We start from the raw sequence: 21970 nt of genomic DNA on the forward strand, positions 1-21970 counted from the left end.
AGGGCGGGAGAGAGAGAGAGGGGGATAGAGAGAGAGAGAGAGGGTATATATATATATATATATATATATATAGAGATATATATATATATATATATATATATAGAGAGAGAGAGGGTATATATATATATATATATATATATAGAGAGAGAGTATATATATATATATATAGAGAGAGAGAGGGTATATATATATATATATATATATATATATAGAGAGAGAGAGGGTATATATATATATATATAGAGAGAGAGAGGGGGTATATATATAGAGAGAGAGGGCGGGAGAGAGAGAGAGAGAGAGAGGGGAGAAAAAGAGACTTGCCAAGACGCCATCTTGCTCCGTCCTAAATCATCCACTCGTGTATGGCTGCAGCTAACCTTGTACAGACAGATACATTTGGCTGGGTGTGTGTGTGTGTGTGTGTGTGCGTGTGTAGATGCATGTGTGTGTGTGCACCACATTTATTTGTGTGTGGTGGGGATTCTTGAAAGTGTGTTCACATCAACATCTACTTGTTTTCAAATCAATTGCAATTGAAATATTGAAATATCTGAAATACCTGAAATATCCTCGGGAAGAGTGGGATAAGGTGAGTCATAGGGGTAAGTTGAGCCACCCTTGTTTCTTGGAAGCCATACACAAAATTAATAATTTCACCAAATATTTAGGAAGAGGTCATCATTTCGTGGAGTCTGTGAAGGAAGAAACCATTAAAAAGAGGTAAGCACGCAGCCGGCCGCGACCGGGAGGTCCGTGGGGCGACGCACAATTGGCCTAGCGTCGTCCGGGTTAGGGAGGGTTTGGCCGGTAGGGATATCCTTGTCTCATCGCGCACCAGCGACTCCTGTGGCGGGCCGGGCGCAGTGCACACTGACCAGGTCGCCAGGTGCACAGTGTTTCCTCTGACACATTGGTGCGGCTGGCTTCCGGGTTGGATGCGCGCTGTGTTAAGAAGCAGTGCGGCTTGGTTGGGTTGTATATCGGAGGACACATGGCTTTCGACCTTCGTCTCTCCCGAGTCCGTACGGGAGTTGTAGCGATGAGATAAGATAGTAACTACTAACAATTGGACACCACGAAATTGGGGAGAAAAGGGGGTACAAAAAAAAAGAGGTAAGCAAGTTAGGTCCACAAAACTGATTTTCACAGAGCCAAATTAATGTATTGTTTTAGAGGTTTTATGATGCTTGTATCTAAAAAGTAGATACTTTTAAGATTGTTCTATACATCAGTTGGGTTCTCTATAAGTTTCAATATGAGGTCCTAAACCTAGCATGAAAGTGCATCCTTTTAATTGTGTGGGCTAATATAGTCAACATGTTTGCCCTTTGGTAAGTTGAGCCAATGGCGAATTAAGCAAATGTAAGAATTTTCTTCCAGGCGTTATGCAAGGCATTATCACTGGGATAAGGGGGTAAAACCAGGGCCTGGCCTATGTTAAACGTGTTAAAAAAGTATTAAGTGTTTGTAAGGTGTTAAGCCTGTGTTAAAAGATGCTTAAAAGACAGAAAGTGATTTTGAATGTTTGGGAAATAAAGATGGACATGGTTTTAAAAGGTAGTGGTCATATTTCATTCAATGCAGACATACAGTTGAAGTCAGAAGTTTACATACACTTAGGTTGGAGTCATTAAAAGTCATTTTTCAACCACTCCACACATTTCTTGTTAGCAAACTATAGTTTTGGCAAGTCGGTTAGGACATCTACTTTGTGCATGACACAAGTAATTTTTCCAACAATTGTTTACAGATTATTTCACTTATAATTCACTGTGTCACAATTCCAGTGGGTCTGAGGTTTACATACACTAAGTTGACTGTGCCTTTAAACAGCTTGAAAAATTCCAGAAAATGATGTCATGGCTTTAGAAGCTTCTGATAGGCTAATTGGCATCATTTGAGTCAATTGGAGGTGTACCTGTGGAGGTATTTCAAGGCCTACCTTCAAACTTAGTGCCTCTTTGCTTGACATCATGGGAAAATCAAGAGACATTTGCCAAGACCTCAGAAAAAACATTGTAGACCTCCACAAGTCTGGCTCATCCTTGGGGGCAATGTCCAAACGCCTGAAGGTACCACATTCATCTGTACAAACAATAGTACGCAGGTATAAACACCATGGGACCATGCAGCCATCATACCGCGAATGTACTTTGGTGCGAAAAGTGCAAATCAATCCCAGAACAACAGCAAAGGACCTTGTGAATATGTTGGAGGAAACAGGTGCAAAAGCATCTAAATCCACAGTAAAACGCGTCCTATATCGACATAACCTGAAGGCCGCTCAGCAAAGAAGATGCCACTGCTCCAAAATCGGCATAAAAAAGCCAGACTACGGTTTGCACCTGCACATGGGGACAAAGATCGTACTTTTCTGAGAAATGTCCTGTGGTCTGAGGAATTTTTTTTTTAACTGTTCGGCTATAATGACCATCGTTATGTTTGGAGGAAAAAGGGGGAGGATTGCAAGCCAAAGAATACCATCCCAACTGTGAAGCACGGGGGTGGCAGCATCATGTTGTGGGGTTGCTTTGCTGCAGGAGGGATTGCGGGACTTCACAAAATAGATGGCATCATGAGGCAGGAAAATTATGTGGATATATTGAAGCAAAATCTCAAGACATCAGTCAGGAAGTTAAATCTTGGTGACAAATGGGTCTTCCAAATGGTCAATGACCCCAAGCATTCTTCCAAAGTTGTGGCAAAATGGCTTAAGGACAACAAAGTCAAGGTATTGGAGTGGCCATCACAAAGCCCTGACCTCTATCCTATAGAAAATTTGTGGTTAGAACTGAAAAAGTGTGTGCGAGCAAGGAGGGCTACAAACCGTACTCAGTTACACCAGCTCTGTCAGGAGGAATGGGCCAAAATTCACCCAACTTATTGTGGGAAGCTTGTGGAAGGCTACCCGAAACGTTTGACCCAAGTTAAACAATTTAAAGGCAATACTACCAAATACTAATTGTGTGTATGGAAACTTTTGACCCACTGGGAATGTGATAAAAGAAAGAAAATCTGATATATATCCTTCTCTCTACTATTATTCTGACATTTCACATTCTTAAAATAAAGTGGTGACCCTAACTGACCTAAGACAGGGATTTTTCACTAGGATTAAATGTCAAGAATTGTGAAAAACTGAGTTTAAATGTATTTGGCTATGGTGTACCTTGAAATGTATGTAGATATCTTTGTTAGAAAGAATATTATTTTGCCCTTGACAGAGTGATGCTGAATGTAAAAAAATCGCTCAACTTACCCCTCTCTCCCCAAATCTGCTTATTCAATTTATAGATATCATTGTTCTTCTCATGGCTTAAACAATTACTCAAAGGTTAAAATCATTTTTAAACCACAAAGGGACAAGACGAACAATGCATTTAAATGACTGTTAGACAGTTAGTTTTGTAAATGGGAAGGAACTTATGTTAACTTTTCCTTAATTGAATTAAATCAATTAAATTGCATTGCATTGTCTTTTCATCAATCTACCATGGAAACAAAAAACACTTTTCACAGCTCTGTGTACAAATAATGGCTAATACTTAACTATTTATATTGCAGTAATTGAGCCATAAATGTCGGTATTCTATTTGAAGACACACCTCAATTAAACCACCTCATTATTCCCAGTTCTGTAATTTGTTAAATTTGGAGTGGGTACAAGGTCATGAATAAAGCAAAAATCATTCAAAAACGATTTATTCCCAAGTATGAATTTACATATTTCAATATACTGTAAAATGTCTGCATTTTAGCTGATAATGTGGTGCTTATTTGAAACTTTAAAGAATATTTTGTTGAACAGCATTACAGTTTTGTAAAACAAAATGTAAACTTGTATGTATCAGTGGTGTCTTAGTCTGACCCTAATCCAATCAATAAACAACATCAACCCTTATGCATTTTAGCAGAAACAATATCTGGCAAATGATAGTCTACTGTAATTCTATTTTACAGCCTGCGAACATCCTGACAAGAGCCCGTTACACCACGTCCCTGGGCTAGCCAATGATCAAATTTCGGTTTTGGGTCGACAGAAATATTTGTGTTTGCTGTCAGTGAGGTCGGCAGAGGAGAGGATAGCGATTTATGTTGGACTCAGGCTGTCCTTTATGTGTGTGAGCTGTTGCTGCCTTCAGTAGTGAGGGAGAAAAAAGAGAACGTAAGAAAAGTAGGAGCGAGAGAGAGGGAGAGAGATAAATAGAGAGAGAGGGAGAAGGAGCTGTTTGTCTTCTCATTTGAAAGCGTAATGATAAGTGAAAGTGTCTGCGGCGGGAAGGACTGGCCGTGGAGGAGGCTCTGTCTCTATCACTCACCATAACTCCCCTGTAATAAAACCACGGAAAACAATCAGTGTGTCTCAGGTTGCACACTTGTCCGTTTATTCTCATGAAGCTGTAATTGAATTTGTATGTAATGTTGTTTGTTTTCTGGTCTTGTAGGAAAATAGTTGTTGAAGAAAACCGCGCTACGCTAGCCCAGAGGATAGGTGCGATGTGAGTGATGAAACGTATGCTGGTCTCTGTGTGTGTGTGTGTGTGGGCATCGAGCGTGCGTGCATGTGTCTATCTCTCTGTGTCTTATTTTGTGTATGTGTGTGAGAGTACATGCTAGTATACTGTAAATTTTCCGCACTATCGCAAGTATGCTTGTGGCCCTGTGTGTGTGACAGGGCTCTACAGTGCAAACATTTTACTTGCATATACGCCTAAATATTTTGCTGTGCGACCTGGAATTTTTATTTAGGAGCACCAGTGCGCCTATAAAAATGAAGGATTCTAGCGCTATTACATCAAACATTTTATGTGGTGCTCCTAAATTTCTTTGTATGCGCCTACATTTTTCCACTTAGGCTCACACGTGCTCCTTATAAAAAAGTTCCGCGTAGAGCCTTGTGTGAGTGAGTATGTGTGTGCATGTGTTTGGGGAGTTGAGAGCGTATTATTGGATGCGCTGCTGCGTTGAAAAATCACAGATGTTCAGGACATTCATTAGAGGCATAGCTGGCCTCTTGGCCTGGTGCAGCGGTCCTTTGAGATGTAAACAGTACAGATAATCAGAGAAGCCTGCCTGCAGAGACTACACACATTCGCAAACACACACACACCTATGTGTGCTGGATTCCAAGGACTTTGATCTTGTTCCTCTGCCCCTGTGTCTGACTTTAAGCGAACTCATTGACACACTGCATGCTGGGAAAACAGGCTCTTCTTGATGATGAAAGCCTGTCTCTCCTCACTTCTTCCTGGTTTGTAGTTGGGGCATGAGCAAGAGGGCGTCGGAACGTTTAGTACAGTCTAGAGCTACAGCGTATTTTCCAGGTTCTCTAGGGTCTGAATAGGTGTGTAGGCTGAGTGTGTGAGTGATGAAATGAATGCTGGCGTGTGTGTGCGTGCGTGCGTGCATGCATGTGTGTGTTTGTGTGTGTGTTTCTTTTTGTCTCATTGTGTGTATGTGCGTGAGAGTACATGCTGATATAGATTTTCCTCACTATTGCAAGTGTGCTTGTGGCCCCGTGTTTCAAGTTGCAAATGCTTACTTCCAGGTTCCTTCACGACAATGCTACAACATTAAGAAATAATAAAATATAAGAATATGAACATAAAGTAAATGTCTCGGTAGAATATAATAAACATTTTAGCATAAGTCTAATACAGGAAGGCACAATTTATAGTCCAAGTGGGAATAGGGGGGCAAATGTATACATTGTGAAGTATTTGGCAATAATAGTAAGAGACTGGTAGCATCAGTTGTGATGTGTGTGTAGCATGAATGTATACTGTATGTGTGTGTGTGTATTGTGTGTGTGGATGAGTGTGTGTGTACTAAGTGTTGTCACAATACCATCATTTTGACTTCGATACCGAAATCACGTCTAGTTCCATGATACTCGTTACCATTACGGTATTTGATACCACAACGATAGCTAAACAAAACAAGAAGGTAAATTAGCCAGTCACAGAATGGTACTTGATCTAGACAAATAAACGCAGCTACTGCTCTGTTCCATCGTTAGGCATCTTTGAGTTCAATATCATTACATTTTACAATGTTTATGTAAATGCATCAATTTAATTGATTATACAACCAATTTGACTTTGTTTTTACCAATCTACCTACGAGAAAACATTTAGTTGAATGGTAAATCTATATTGATAAACTGGGTAAATCAAGATGTAGCCTAGTTCTATTCACAATACAGGTGAATTAGTATTATTCAGTAGGAGTGTGTGCATGCAGTGAGTTATTGAGCTTGGTTTAGCTGATATCATGGGGCTACAGATGACAAAAAATCCCTTCCATTTAGGACTTATTTTATTGTCAACTGCTAGGAGAACATGTTATTTTATTGTACTGATCAACTCCATTTGCATAGAATAAGTCATCTCTTATTTTATAAAAGTGTGCAATGTCTCTTTAAGAAAGTAATGATGTTGCCGCCCTTAACCACTGCGCCACCCAGGAGACAACATCATTACTTTCTTAAAGAGACATTGCACACTTTTATAAAATAAGAGATGACTTATTCTATGCAAATGGGGTTGATCAGTACAATAAAATAACATGTTCTGTGCCACCAGAGATTCTGGGTTCGCGCCCAGGCTCTGGCGTAACCGGCCGCGACCGGGAGGTCCGTGGGGCGATGAACAATTGGCATAGCGTCGTCCAGGTTAGGGAGGGTTTGGCCGGTAGGGATATCCTTGTCTCATCGCGCACCAGCGACTCCTGTGGCGGGCCGGGTGCAGTGCACGTTAACCAAGGTTGCCAGGTGTACAGTGTTTCCTCCGACACATTGGTGCGGCTGGCTTCCGGGTTGGATGCGCGCTGTGTTAAGAAGCCGTGACAAGAGACAAGATAGTAGATACTAACAATTGGATACCACGAAATTGGGGAGAAAAAGGGGGTAAAATTAAAATAAAATAAAAAAGTAATCATGTTATTCACTATGCAGAATGTGGCTGTGGAATCTGACATTGTGGCTATTCATGGGTTGCATGTTTCGTCACGATATTGTTTTTAATGCTTGTTTTGGAATGATGCCCGAACACTGAATATTCTACTCAATGCATCGTCAGTGAGTGCTGATGAAGATTTCAAATGTACTCTAGACATTACAGTGGCTTGGAAATACAATGACATTCAAAAGGAGGCAAATAATTAGTACCATCATTTTGATGTCACCAGATTGCCTTTGGATGCAGTATAATGTTAGCTAGCTAGTTAAGATTGAGGGGAGGCCACTGGATATTAGCTAGCTAACGTTAGCATTTTTTTGACAAACTTTGCTAACTAATGCCATCTGTCTAGAGTACATTTGACAACATGATAATGCTGGCAAAATTGTTTTCTACTAAATATTTGACTACTTTAGCAATGTCATCGTATTTTGAGGCACTATAGTTTAATTTAGACTAAACAGTAGTTAGACACCTTCCAGAATGACTGGGCTAATCACCACTTTAGGGCACCAGTATGACGCGGGGTGGCTTGATAACGTTCGTAACAATGAGAACGTTCGTAACAATGGCATGATGCGACCAAGTGACGAAGGTGCAACCTATGAATGGTGCTAGTGGAAACCAGATGGAAGGCGAGAGAGACGAAGAAGTGAATTACTTTTTGGTGGCTAGGGATGTTTTTGGTCACAATCAGCTCTGAAATCAGCATTTTTTGCGTGATGGTTTACACATTATCACAAACAAAGTACTATTGTAGTGAATTCAGCTGTAAGCTAGCAAGGAAAGTTAGCCTACAATTAAAGCTGGAAGCTACCGGTTTCATCTTGCATTGTGAAAGTTTTATAACCTGTACGGACATTGTTTTGCGAAAAGCAATGAACAGTTTCAACATTTCTACATGCCGTGTTGCATTATTCAAGTTTGTTAACATCTGTGCAGCATGAGTGGGGACTGGGGAGCTATCAATGCAGCCCAGACAGCCCTAGCAATGAATGACTAAGTGGAGCAGGCACCCTGCTCTTCGCACTATAAAGGGGCTGCGCTGATGCAGACTTGATTCTCTCAATCACGTGAAACACACTTGACAGAAGTACGTAAAAGAAAATCTAGTACTGAACCGTTTTTTTGGGGGAGGGGGGGTTTGTTGAAAAAGTAACAAAGTTTCGGTATTCCGTGCAACACTAGTGTGTGCTAAGGTGTGGAGCGTCAGTACAGGTGGCCAGTCCAGTTCAAGTGTTCATCAGTCTGATGGCTTGTAGATAGAAACTGTCTCTGAGCCTGTTGGTATCAGACCTCATGTTCTGTTATCGTGGAGTGAGCGACTCGGAGCTAAGGTGTGTGGGGTGCTTGACGATGCTGCGGGCCTTCCTCAGGCACTGTTTTGAGGGTGAATATGTTTGTGGGGAGTTGAGAGCATATTATTGGATGCGCTGCTGAGTTGAAAAATCACAGATGTTCAGGACATTCTTTAGAGGCATAGCTGGCCTCTTGGCCTGGTGCAGCTGTCCTTTGAGATGTAAACAGTACAGATAATCAGAGAAGCCTGCCTGCAGACTACACACACACACACACACACACACACACACACACACACACACACACACACACACACACACAATATGCACACAACACACACACACACACACAATATGCACACACACACACACACACACACACACACACACACACACACACACACATATATGCACACACACTCCTATGCGTACTGAAATTCCAAAGCCTTTGATCTGGTTCCTTCTGCCCCTGAGTCTCTAAGCGAACACACTTCCCGCACTGCATGCTGGGGAAAACAGGTTCTTCTCGATGATGAAAGCCTGTCTCTCCTCACTTCTTCCTGATTCATAGTTAGGGCACCTTACTCTTTAGGTTCTGCTACAGGGCTTGACTGGGAAAAAGCTGATTGCTGGGTTAACTGATCTCACCTGTCAGTTCAACCGAACCTGATGGCTTCCCCTTTGCTGTTACAGGTGTAAAACCTGGTTTAAGGCAGGGATTCACATCTCTTCTACAGCTGGTGTAAATCCAAATCGAAGGACTCTATGGTGTAGTCAGTGTAAAACAGGTGAAAGACCATTATGGTGTAATTGGTGTAAAAACCAGGTGGAACCCCTCTTTGGTGTAATCAGTGTAAAACCAGGTAAAAGGCCTCTATGGTTTAATCAGTGTAAAACCAGGTAGAATTCCTATATGGTGTAATCGGTGTAAAACCAGGTAGAAGACCTCTATAGTGTAATCGGTGAAAAAACAGGTAGAAGACCTCTATGGTGTAATTGGTGTAAAACCAGGTAGAAGGCCTCTATGGTGTAATCTGTGTAAAACCAGGTAGAAGACCTCTATGGTGTAATCGGTGTAAAACCAGGTAGAAGGCCTCTATGGTGTAATCGGTGTAAAACCAGGTAGAAGACCTCTATGGTGTAATCGGTGTAAAACCAGGTAGAAGGCCTCTATGGTGTAATCTGTGTAAAACCAGGTAGAAGACTTCTATGGTGTAATCGGTGTAAAACCAGGTAGAAGGCCTCTATGGTGTAATCGGTGTAAAACCAGGTAGAAGACCTCTATGGTGTAATCGGTGTAAAACCAGGTAGAAGGCAGGACCTCTCGTGGCTCGAAGCCATAATGCTGACTGACAGAGTCTAGAGGGAGGGAGAGAGATGCCGAGGTTGCTGCTCCTTTGTTCAGCATCTGTGAAGAGTTTAGCCAGATTACTCTGTAGAGAAGTTAGGCACACACACACATGGAGGCATGCATGCACACAGTTACTAACATATACACAGTCACAGAGTCACACGTACGCACGCACCGCACATGCACAAAGTAGGCACTTACGCATTCATACACACATGCACACACGCACACACACGCACTAGTGTTGCACGGTATACCTAAGCTTTGGTACTTTTTCGATACTTGAACATGGAAAAACGGTTGACTACTAGAATTGATATTTTCGGTGTTTCTGTCAAATATATACGGATTGAGCGGATGGAGTCTGTCTACTAATTTATTTGAAACTTCTCAAGGGGGCAGTAGTAAGCTAGCCAGGGTTTTGACAAGCAAGTGAGAGGAGAGAGAAAATCCCGACAGCATGGCTTATTTTAATGAATACATCATACCTCCACGCCTGCAGCTTTTTGACCAAACTGTCTCCAGAAGTGAACTATGGGAATACATTGCTTACAGAGCAGATGATGAGGGCCAGCCCACCGAAACAACTATGCAAAAGGTGTTACAAAGCAGTGCAGTGCAAGGGAGGTTTAGTTGCAAAACAACATTAAAAAAATGTTAAAAACTCTTTCACACATGACATTTGCATTGTAACGTTATTCTACTTGCAACTAAATTTGAATTATTTTTGAGTGACATTGACATTAACATATACTCAGTATGACGTTCATTTGAGCATTATAATTGTTGTATGTGTATGTTGTTGTATGTGTCGAACTGCTTTGCTTTATCTTGGCCAGGTCGCAGTTGTAAATGAGAACTTGTTCTCAACTAGCCTACCTGGTTAAATAAAGGCGAAAAAAATAAATATATGATTACAACCCAAAAGTAATGTGAAATGCCCTCATAACTTGGCTATGACAGCGATATATTTAGACTATGTCACGTTTGTCTGGGCTGGGCTTGCTAGCAGTAGCCACTAGCCAGCCAGCCAGCAGCCCTGGGTGGAGCATTGCACCCTGGGAGTTGAAATGCACTTTGGGAATTGTAGTATGCTGTGTAAAAATCCTTTGTAGTTCTATGGTGTGTAGACTATTACAAAAAGTTCTAGAAGCTTCAGAAATTAGCTTCAAAGTTTTTTAGAAAATTTAGAAACCAAACTATTTATTTAATACATTAAATGATTTAGCTGTAATGATTAATGAATCATTGGTCCTAAGTAATGTAATTTCACCCAAAATTATGGCCATAGATTATCAAATTATCCCTTGTATGTAGCAGATTACATTTTTAAACAGTTTAGATGTAATTGCACAATTATTTTGTATGCTGTGAGTCTCAGATATGGTTTTGCATAAGACAAATGTAATGTATAGGTTGTTTTCAATAAAGCTTCACAATAAGGTGAGAACATTCGATTTGCATGCTGGGGGGCAAAGAGTCCCACAGCTCCGCTAAAACCATTGACAAGTGTGTGCCATTTTCAAGGGATTGTGAAATACATTTTTACTATTTGGTTGTAATATCATCACCTCTTGAAGAGCGTAGTCAGACCTACAATTTGATGATTATTCCATGCAAAACAATTACACACATTTAGCTCTATTATACAGCAAGTAACTGCAACAACTGATCACGTAATATCAGATACGTAGGGTAGCCTCACGATATCTCTCAATATTAGCCACCATTAATTGGATATTTGAGTGATATAAAAAAAAAACTATACCTGACAAGTATGAGTGGTTTGGTTCATTTCCCACCCTTTGTGGGCTTTGCTTGTCAAGCAGCTGATGGGCCCATGCATTTAGCTAAACATAGTGACCTAATGTAATTTTTTCTCAAACCATTTTTTCACTAACCCATTTTCAAAATTGTTTTTAAGAGTGTTTAATTATGCTTACTGCTATTGGAGGACCAAAAAAAGCCGTTACCGATTAATCGGATGATTTAAAAAATATATGTTTTTGTAATAATGACAATTACAACAATACTGAATGAACACTTATTTTAACTTAATATAATACATCAATAAAATCAATTTAGCCTCAAATATAATTGAAACATGTTCAATTTGGTTTAAATAATGCAAAAACAAAGTGTTGGAGAAGAAAGTAAAAGTGCAATATTATAAAAAAGCTCATGTTTAAGTTCCTTGCTCAGAACATGAGAACATATGAAAGCTGGTGGTTGCTTTTAACAGGAGTCTTCAATATTCCCAGGTAAGAAGTTTTAGGTTGTAGTTATTATATGAATTATAGGACAATTTCTCTCTCTACCATTTGTATTTCATATACCGTTGACTATTGGATGTTCTTATAGGCACTTTAGTATTGCCAGTGTAACAGTATAGCTTCCGTCCCTCTCCTCGCCTCTACCTGGGCTCGAACCAGGAACACATCGACAACAGCAACCCTCAAAGCAGCTTTACCTATCGCTCCACAAAAGCCGCGGCCCTTGCAGAGCAAGGGGAACAACCACTCCAAGTCTCAGAGCGAGTGATGTTTGAAACGCTATTAGCGCGCACCCCGCTAACTAGCTAGCCATTTCACATCGGTTACATCAGCCTAATCTCAGGAGTTGATAGTCCTGAAGTCATAAACAACTGCTGGCAAATGCACAAAAGTGCTGTTTGAATGAATGCTTACGAGCCTGCTGGTGCCTACCACCGCTCAGTCAGACTTCACTATCAAATCATAGACTTAGTTATAACATGATAACACACAGAAATACGAGCCTTAGGTCATTAATATGGTCGAATCCGGAAACTATCTTCTTGAAAACAAGACGTTTATTCTTTCAGTGAAATACGGAACCGTTCTGTATTTTATCAAACGGGTGGCATCCCTAAGTCTAAATATTCCTGTTACATTGCACAACCTTCAATGTTATGTGATAATTACGTAAAATTCTGGCAAATTAGGCGGCCCAAACTGTTGCATGTACACTGACTCTGCGTGCAATGAACGCAAGAGAAGTGACACAATTTCACCTGGTTAATATTGCCTGCTAACCTCGATTTTAGCAAAATATGCAGGTTTAAAAATATATACTTCTGTGTATTGATTTTAAGAAAGGCATTGATGTTTATGGTTAGGTACAGTCGTGCAACGATTGTGCTTTTTTTCTGCAAATGTGCTTTTGTTAAATCATCCCCCGTTTGGCAAGGTTGTCTGTCTTTGTTAGGAAGAAATAGTCTTCACAGAGTTAGCAGGCAATATTAACTAAATATGCAGGTTTAAAAATATATACTTGTTTATTGATTTTAAGAAAGGCATTGATGTTTATGGTTAGGTACACATTGGAGCAAGACAGTCCTTTTTCGCAAGTATGCACCGCATCGATTATATGCAACGCAGGACACGCTAGATAATCAGACATAATTAGACATTTGCTAGATAATCAGACATAATCAGACATTTGCTCAATAGGTGATGATATGAAAAGCAACTAGATATAGCATTTATTTAACAATCCCTTGAAAATGGCACGTTGTTGTCAATAGTTTTAGTGGAGCTGGCGGTCTCCTTGCCCCACAGCAGCCAAATTGAACGTACTGTGGCGCTTGATTGAAATCAACTGTAATTTAAAATGGTGTTTTATTTTTGAACAAAATTGACTATAGAATAGAATAGTTTATTTATTTAAGTTGTTCTACCAGTTTTTTCATCAGAAATGATGGCTTATGGGTACCTTCATGTGTGTGTAAAACCTTAGTGTTCTCATACTTTTTATTTATAGATTTTAGATGTGTATGAATTGTTCATTTTTTAAAAACTAAATGCTATATATCCATTGTTTAACTGGAATGGAATGTTCGTGTCCTGTATATTTGACTGTGATATGTTGTTTCACCTAGCTATCTTAAGATTAATGCAAAGGTAGGTCGATCTAGATAAGAGCATCTGCTAAATGACAAAAATGTAAGCATTTTACAAACAGATCTCATATTACCTTATTGAATTATTCATCATATATATATGACGGTATATATATGATATATATCGGTGAATATATACGGTGAATATATATAAAATATGTACAGTACTTGTCAAAAGTTTGGACATGACTACTCATTCCAGGGTTTTTCTTTATTTTTACTATTTTCTACATTGTAGTATAATAGTGAAGACATAAAAACTATTAAATAACACATATGGAATCATGCAGTAATCAAAAAAGTGTTAAACAAATGTTACGGTTTTCTAGTGGTGATGAAGGAGAGTCGGACCAAACTGCAGCGTGTCGATTGAGATTCATATTTAATCAAATAAAGAAACACGAACACTACACAAAACAATAAACGTAATCAAAACCGAAACAGCCTATCTAGTGCAAACTAACCGAGAGTACACATAGGACACTAAGGACAATCACCCACAACAAACTCAAAGAATATGGCTGCCTAAATATGGTTCCCAATCAGAGACAACGATAAGCACCTGCCTCTGATTGAGAACCATTCCAGACAGCCATAGACCTTGCTAGATAACCCACTAAGCTACAATCCCAATACCACCACCAAAACCCCAAGACAAACACACCACAATTACAAAAACCCCATGCCACACCCTGGCCTGACCAAATACATAAAGATAAACACAAAATACTTTGACCAGGGCGTGACAACAAATCCAAATATATTTTATATTGGAGATCCTTCAAAGTTGCCACCCTTTGCCTTGATGACAACTTTGCACACTCTTGGCATTCTCTCAACCAGCTTCATGAGGTAGTAAACTGTCATGCATTTCAATTAACAGGTTTGCCTTGTTAGAAGTTCCTTTGTGGAATTTCTTTCCTTCTTAATGTGTTTGAGCCAATCAGTTGTGTTGTGACAAGGTAGTGGTGGTATACAGAAGATAGCCCTATTTGGTAAAATACTAAGTCCATATTATGGCAAGAACAGCTCAAATAAGTAAAGGGAAATTACAGTTGATCATTAGTTTTAGACATGATGGTAACCCTTTTTTGTTTACTACATGATTCCATATGTGTTATTTCATAGTTTTGATGTCTTAAGTATTATTCTACAATGTAGAAAATAGTAAAAATAAAGAAATACTGGTACTGTATATTGATGACACAAATGTATAATTTGTAAAAAATGTAATATTAAAAAAAAAACATTTAGTTATTTGTGACATTTGACTGTGTAAAACCTAGCAGTACTACTTATTTTTCTGAAAGTACGCCAGGTATATAGCATTTTGCCCAAAGAAATGATCATTTGTGTCTCAGAAACTAAACCATCAAGTGATAGATTTTAAATAAATACATGTCTGTCATTGAACAACCAAATTTCCTGATTACATAGTGAAAAAACACCATTCTCTTTCATAATTTCTTTAAACAATAAAAACTAATTTACCAACATTTCAGAAAATGGTGCCTCCTGAAAGAATTCAGACCTCTTGACTTTTTCCATATTTTGTTACGTTATACAGAGGCACACGACAGCCTGCTTGGAGTTTTCCAAAATGCCCCTAAAGACTCTTTGACCATGAGAAACATGATTCTCTGGTCTGATGAAACCAAGATAGAAATCTTTTGCCTGATTGCCAAGTGTCGAATCTGGATGAAATTTGGCACCATCCCTACGGTGAAGCATGGAGGTGGCAGCATCATGCTGTGGGGATGTTTTTCAACGGCATGGACTGGGAGACTAGTCAGGATCAAGGCAAAGATGAATGGATCAAAGAACAGAGAGATCCTTGTTGAAAACCTGCTCCAGAGTGCTCAGGACCTCAGACTGGGGTCGAAGGTTTACCGTGCATCAGGAAAACAACTCTAACGCACACAGCCAAGACAATGCAGGAGTGGCTTCGGGACAAGTCTCTGAATGTCTTTGAGTGGTCCAGCCAGAGCCCGGACTTGAACCCTAAAAACTCTGGAGAGACCTGAAAATAGCTGTGCAGCAACGCTCCCCATCTAACCTAACAGAGCTTGAGAGTATCTACAGATATAATGGGTGAAACTCCCCAAATACAGGTGTGCCAAGCTTGTAGGGTCATACCCAAGAAGACTCAAGGCTGTAATCGTTGCCAAAGGTGCTTCAACAAAGTACTGAGTAAAGGGTCTGAATACTTACAGTTGAAGTCGGAAGTTTACATACACCTTAGCCAAATACATTTAAACTCACTTTTTCACAATTCCTGACATTTAATCCTAGTAAAAATTCCCTGTGTTAGGTCAGTTAGGATTACCACTTTATTTTAGGAATGTGAAATGTCAGAATAATAGTAGAGAGAATGATTTATTTCATCTTTTATTTCAACACATTCCCAGTGGGTCAGAAGTTTACATACACTCAATTAATATTTGGGACGGCAGATGGCCCAGTGGTTAGCGCATTGGACTCGTAACTGAAATGTTGCAAGATCGAATCCCCTAGCGTTCTGCCCCTGAACAAAGCAGTTAACCCATTGTTCCTAGGCCGTCATTGAAAATAAGAATTTGTTCTTTAACTGACTTGCCAAGTTAAATAAAGGGGAAAAAAATACAAAATTTGGTAGCATTGCCTTTAAATTATTTAACTTGGGTCAAACGTTTCGGTTAGCCTTCATCAAGCTTCCCAAAAAGTACAATCTTTGTCCCCATGTGCAGTTGCAAACCGTAGTCTGGCTTTTTTATGCCTATTTTGGAGCAGTGGCATCTTCTTTGCTGAGCGGCCTTCAGGTTATGTCAATATAGGACTCGTTTTACTGTGGATATAGATACTTTTGTACCGGTTTCCGGTTTCCTTCAGCATTTTCACAAATGCTGTTGTTCTGGGATAGATTTGCACTTTTCGCACCAAAGTGCGTTCATCTCTATGAGACAGAATGCGTCTCCTTCCTGAGGGGTGTGATGTCTGCGTGGTCCCATGGTGTTTATACTAATGTACTATTGTTTGTACAGATCAATGTGGTACCTTCAGGTATTTGGAAATTGCTCCCAAGGATGAACCAGACTTGTGGAGGTCTACCATTTTTTTCCTGAGGTCTTGGCTGATTTCTCTTGATTTTCCCATGATGTCAAGCAAAGAGGCACTGAGTTTGAAGGTAGGTCTTGAAATACATCCACAGGTACACCCCCAATTGACTCAATTTATGTCAATTAGCCTATCAGAAGCTTCTAAAGCCATGACATAATTTTCTGGAATTTTCCAAGCTGTTTAAAGGCACAGTCAACTTAGTATATGTAAACTTCTGACCCACTGGAATTGTGATGCAGTAATTTACAAGTGAAATAATCTAATAATAAGACATTTGTGGAGTGGTTGAAAAACTAGTTTTAATGACTCCAACCGAAGTGTATGTAATCTTCCGACTTCAACTGTATGTACTGTAAATGTGATATTTCAGTTTTTCTCTTGAATAAATTCGCAAACATTCCTAAAAATCTGTTTTTGCTTTGTCATTATGGGTATTGTCTGTAGATTGATGGGAGAAATAAACAATTTAATACATTTTAAAATAAGGCTGTAAGTTCAGGCAAAATGTGGAAAAAGTCAAGGGGTCTGAATTACTTTCGAAATGCACTGTATAGCGTTTTGGAATGAAATTCAATTTGTGAGTGTTAAATCCTAGAATGCAACAATACAAATGCAATAACAATTACTTGTTGTTATTGTTTTTATTTGTTTTGTTTGCCTTTCAGTTGGAGGTAGGTGGGAGGAAGAAATTCTAAATATTTATTGCTTCATAATTAGATTAAACCTTTAGAAGAAAGGGTTCCAAAAGAGTTCTTCGGCTATCCCAATAGAAGAACCCTTTTTAGTTCCAGGTAGAAGCCTTTTTGGAAAGGGTGGAACTCAAAAGGGTTCTACCTGAAACCAAAAAGTGTTCTTCAAAGGGTTATCCTATGGGAAAAGCCGAAGAACCCTTTTAGGTTCTAGATAGCACCTTTTTTTTGTAGAGTGTAGAGTTAAAGAGAAGCTGACAGGACGTTGCCTTTTTTCAACAATGTAGTTAGTTATTCATAATGTAACTGCCCTTTGATCACTATGCCTTTTTTTAACAATGTAGTTAGTTATTCATAATGTAACTGCCCTTTGATCACTATGCCTTTTTTTAACAATGTAGTTAGTTATTCATAATGTAACTGCCCTTTGATCACTATGCCTTTTTTCAACAATGTAGTTAGTTATTCATAATGTAACTGCCCTTTGATCACTATGCCTTTTTTTAACAATGTAGTTAGTTATTCATAATGTAACTGCCCTTTGATCACTATGCCTTTTTTCAACAATGTAGTTAGTTATTCATAATGTAACTGCCCTTTGATCACTATGCCTTTTTTCAACAATGTAGTTAGTTATTCATAATGTAACTGCCCTTTGATCACTATGCCTTTTGGAAACGTGCATGCTTATAAGTCTGAAAAGTTGAGGCTATGGATGAATGGCCACACTCCTAGCACTCTTGTTGATGCTGGTAAAATAAACAGGAGTGGGCGACGAAGTTGTGTTTATTTATTTGGACATCCATGCATTGGACATCTCTGTAGAGACATGGCTACGTTAACAGGAAATGAAAGCATTTTGAACCTGCTGTGATGGTTCATTGTGGTTCTGAGCAAAACCCAACTGGTTATTTAGCTGAAGTTTTCATGTGGTGTATCATAATTATTGGTGAATTTGATACAGTATATGATGGTCGGAGGTTGGAGAATGCTTGTGAGATGAGCGCGAGATAGAGTTAGCCAGTGAGATTCATTCAATTGAAATTGATTGAACCCATAATGATTTGATTAAAAAACATACACTCATGTTGACCAAGGTTGCGCTGGTATTCATTTCCTGATGATATTTCTCACTGCCTGTCGATGTATGCTTTCTCGTGGTCAAGACTGGCACACTATTCATCCTCTGATATTGTCTACCTCCCTCCATGTCTGTCCCTGTAGACTCTCCCTCCCTCCTTCATTAACCCTTCCATTGTCTTCCGCCTGTAGGAGAGTCCACGCCTGCTGCCGGTGCCGCCACTGCAGCTTTACGGCCTCTGACACCTCATCACTTCTGGATCACTTCAACACGGCCCACTGTCAGGATTCCTCCGCCTCCTCTCATCCCTCCGCTTCCTCCACCACCACCAACGGCTGCTCCGCCACCACCCCCTCCACCCTCAGCATCAAGGAGGAGAGCAAGGGCGACCTCAAGCTCTACAGTCTGGTTCCCCCGGAGGGTCGCGCCGCTGAGGCAGGGCCGGGTGCCGAGGGAGGGGTGAAGAGTGAGGCCCTGGACGAGAAGGACACCCAGGGCCCCAAGGGATGGGTGGAGGCCAGAGAGGCCCAGGCCCAATCCCACGCAGCAGGCCTAGTATGGGTGCCTAAGGAGCGGGCCGGGGATATACTGAGGGGTAGTCCGGCCCAGTATCCCCAGGGCGCCCTGCATCTACTCAATGCTGTGGCCGCCTCTCAGGAGCAACAGCACCACCAGCAGAAGGGGGGGTCAGCGGTGCTCAGGGACTCCCCAGGCCTGGTGTTCAGCCTGGGGGGGGTCGACACCAAGGCCTTCCTGTCAGGACAGCCCCAGGGCGGTGCCGAGAAGCCCGGGCATCTGGTGCAGCAGTACTCCTCACCCACCGAAGGCAAGGCCGCCAAGGAGGAGTCCCAGTCGCTCCTAAGGGTAAGTAAACTCTCCACTCTCTCTCCTTCCTCACCCTCTCTCTTGTTTTATTTTTTTCACTCCACTACCCATCTCTGTTCATGAAAACAGCCTATTTTGGACTATTCTCCTGTGTTTTAATGGCCTAAGTTCTGCTGCTGTGCTCTGCTGGAGGTCACTGCAGTGCAGAGAGAGAGAGAACCAAGGCGGAAGCCATTTTGAAGCCATCGTCCCTGAATGATGAATGGTGGTGCTCCGAGTTGTGCCACACCAGAGAGCCTCTGTTATGTTCTCATCCCTCACATCCTTCTCATCCTTAGAGTCTCGCTCTAGTCTCCCACCATGTTTATCAATCCCCCAAAGCTGATGTTTGTCTCCCCTGCTCGGCCTTAATGAGGTAAGACCAAGCCAGCAGAACAGCAGAATGAACCGCCTCTGGTTAGTTCTCCCTCTCTCTGAGCTCCGACCGGTCTAATTGAGATATTGTTTCCAGCCACCCTGAGACTTACAGACATGACAATGGCTATATCTCCCTCACACACACACACACGCACACACACATGCACACGCACAAACACACACACGCACGCACACACACACACACACACGCACGCACGCACGCACACACACACACGCACGCACGCACGCACGCACGCACGCACGCACACACACACACACACACACACACACACACACACACACACACACACACACACACACACACACACACACACACACACACACACACACACACACACACACACCACAGCTAAAAACAATGGTTCAATGAAGAAGCGGAGAGAAAACAAATGTCTGGCTATTTGTCAATAGAGGCCTTCCTTTCTGTATGCAGCCGCTTTTAATTCAGAGATAAGAATCTCACATTAAGACTTGATTAACTCAGTGCGGTTTGTATTGAATCTATCTCGCTGGTTCATTTGGCTTTGGAGTTAATGTTCTCACTCATTCTGGCACTCCCAACGGGTCTTTGGCTTTTTGGATCCGACATCGCCGTTTGATTCCCAGGCTGTCAATCATGCCTTTCAGTGGACATCAGCACATAGTGTACAAGTTAATAAATAACATATATCAACACATTGGCCATCTTGAAGGCCTCTTCACAATGATTTGGAGACTTGATGGCAGAGAAAACTTTGAGTCATCAGCCCGCACCTCACACACTGTCAGAGAGAAGAGATCACACTGATTACAAAGATTACCAGCAGTATCTGGCATGTGTGTGTGTATGTGTGTGTGCGTGTTCTGTGTTTATACTGTACAGTGTAGTGGAGGCTTCAGCATCGGGATATTTGCCACAAAATGCCTGCAGGCCCCATTCAGTCATGCTTAGTGAGTTTCATAAATATCTACAAAACTGGGTTTAAAGTCAGAGATAAGACTGGCGGTGCAGACTATTTTTGGGGCTTGTCTGTAGTTATAAAGGTGTGGAGAGACATGGCGTGGCAGGAACAGACTGCCTTAGAATTCACCATTAGAAGAAGACAATTGCCTCACAAAGAGGCCTTTAATGTATTTCTTCCGAAGCCTTCACCACTACTGCCATCTGACATTGAAATAAAATTAGTCTCCAATCGAAATATCTTCTCTCCAAGGTCAGGCAATTGTATATATTTCAGTGTGGATTCAACGGCTTCATGACATGTTCTGCATATGTTATGTCTAGTGTTTACTTTGAACTGAAGCAGGGCTGGACTTAACAGAGGGAGGTGGGAGGTGGTGGCGGGTTATCCCACAAAGCTCTGACATCATCTCTTGCTCCCATCTGCTGTGCTTCACCCACGTTTCATTCAACCCCTTTGACACAGAACATTGAGAAACTGTCAGCTGCCCACGGGGACAGCAGCACTTCCTACGAGCTCTCCATCCAAACTCCATCATTGTCTTATGTAACACATTCGTTTTTTAAAAAACAAAAAGCTGATTTTGTCTCTCAACATTAGAACTGGGCTGTGTGGATTTGAATAATGTGCTTTTGTGCGTTATTCAGTCTCTCTTAGTCTATCTCCATTGTCTTTGGCATTTCTCTTTTTCTTCGTTCTCTTTGTGGACAGTTCTGGGTTGGGGAGACATTGGCAGCACTGGCTGTGTTGGCAGACGCCAGGCTAGGGCGTGGCACGGCTGAGCAGCGCGGTTAAGTCATTATCTAAGGCGAGTCAACGCAGTGTGTGAAAGGATTGGGGCGGGGGCGGAGATTAGACCATAGTCTTCAGGAAATGTTGAATCAGAATGTTTTGGGACAGCTCAGGGCTTAATGGGTCTCAGAAGGGCTCTGAGGTTTTTAGCGTCGATCATCACAATGTTTTTTCAGTTACCATGACTTAGCTTATGAGTCATCACCTAGAATTATAACATGGGGCAAAGCAAAGGGAGGTGTTCTTAAAGCAAAAATAACCTGAGAAACCAGGTTTGTACTTAGCCTCACACAGTTTAGTACTTCACTTTCTCAAATCCCACTCATATTCTCAGGTTTAAATCTGTGACATGGGTTTGTGTTTGTATTTTTGTTTATTATGGATCCCCAAAGCAGCAGCTACTCTTCCTGGGGTCCAGCAAAATTAAGGCAGTTTATACAGTTTACAAAACATTACAATACATTCACAGATCTCACAACATACTGTGTGCCCTCAGGCCCCTACTCCACCGCTACCACATATCTACAGTACTAAATTAATGTGTATGTATAGTGCGTATGTTATCGTGTGTGTATATGCAT

General features: G+C 41.0%; 1 protein-coding gene across 1 annotated transcript in view; it reads left to right on the forward strand.

Annotated features, from left to right (window-relative positions):
- trps1 (trichorhinophalangeal syndrome I) overlaps nucleotides 1-21970 on the forward strand; it is a 177443-nt gene that overhangs the window by 55411 nt on the left and 100062 nt on the right. Inside the window, exon 5 of the mRNA XM_042309830.1 lies at nucleotides 18585-19257. Coding sequence (XP_042165764.1) covers nucleotides 18585-19257 — 673 coding nt within the window. The remainder of the gene's footprint in view (nucleotides 1-18584; nucleotides 19258-21970) is intronic.

Source organism: Oncorhynchus tshawytscha, linkage group LG31, assembly GCF_018296145.1.
Source record: "Oncorhynchus tshawytscha isolate Ot180627B linkage group LG31, Otsh_v2.0, whole genome shotgun sequence".
NCBI classification, from domain to species: domain Eukaryota; kingdom Metazoa; phylum Chordata; class Actinopteri; order Salmoniformes; family Salmonidae; genus Oncorhynchus; species Oncorhynchus tshawytscha.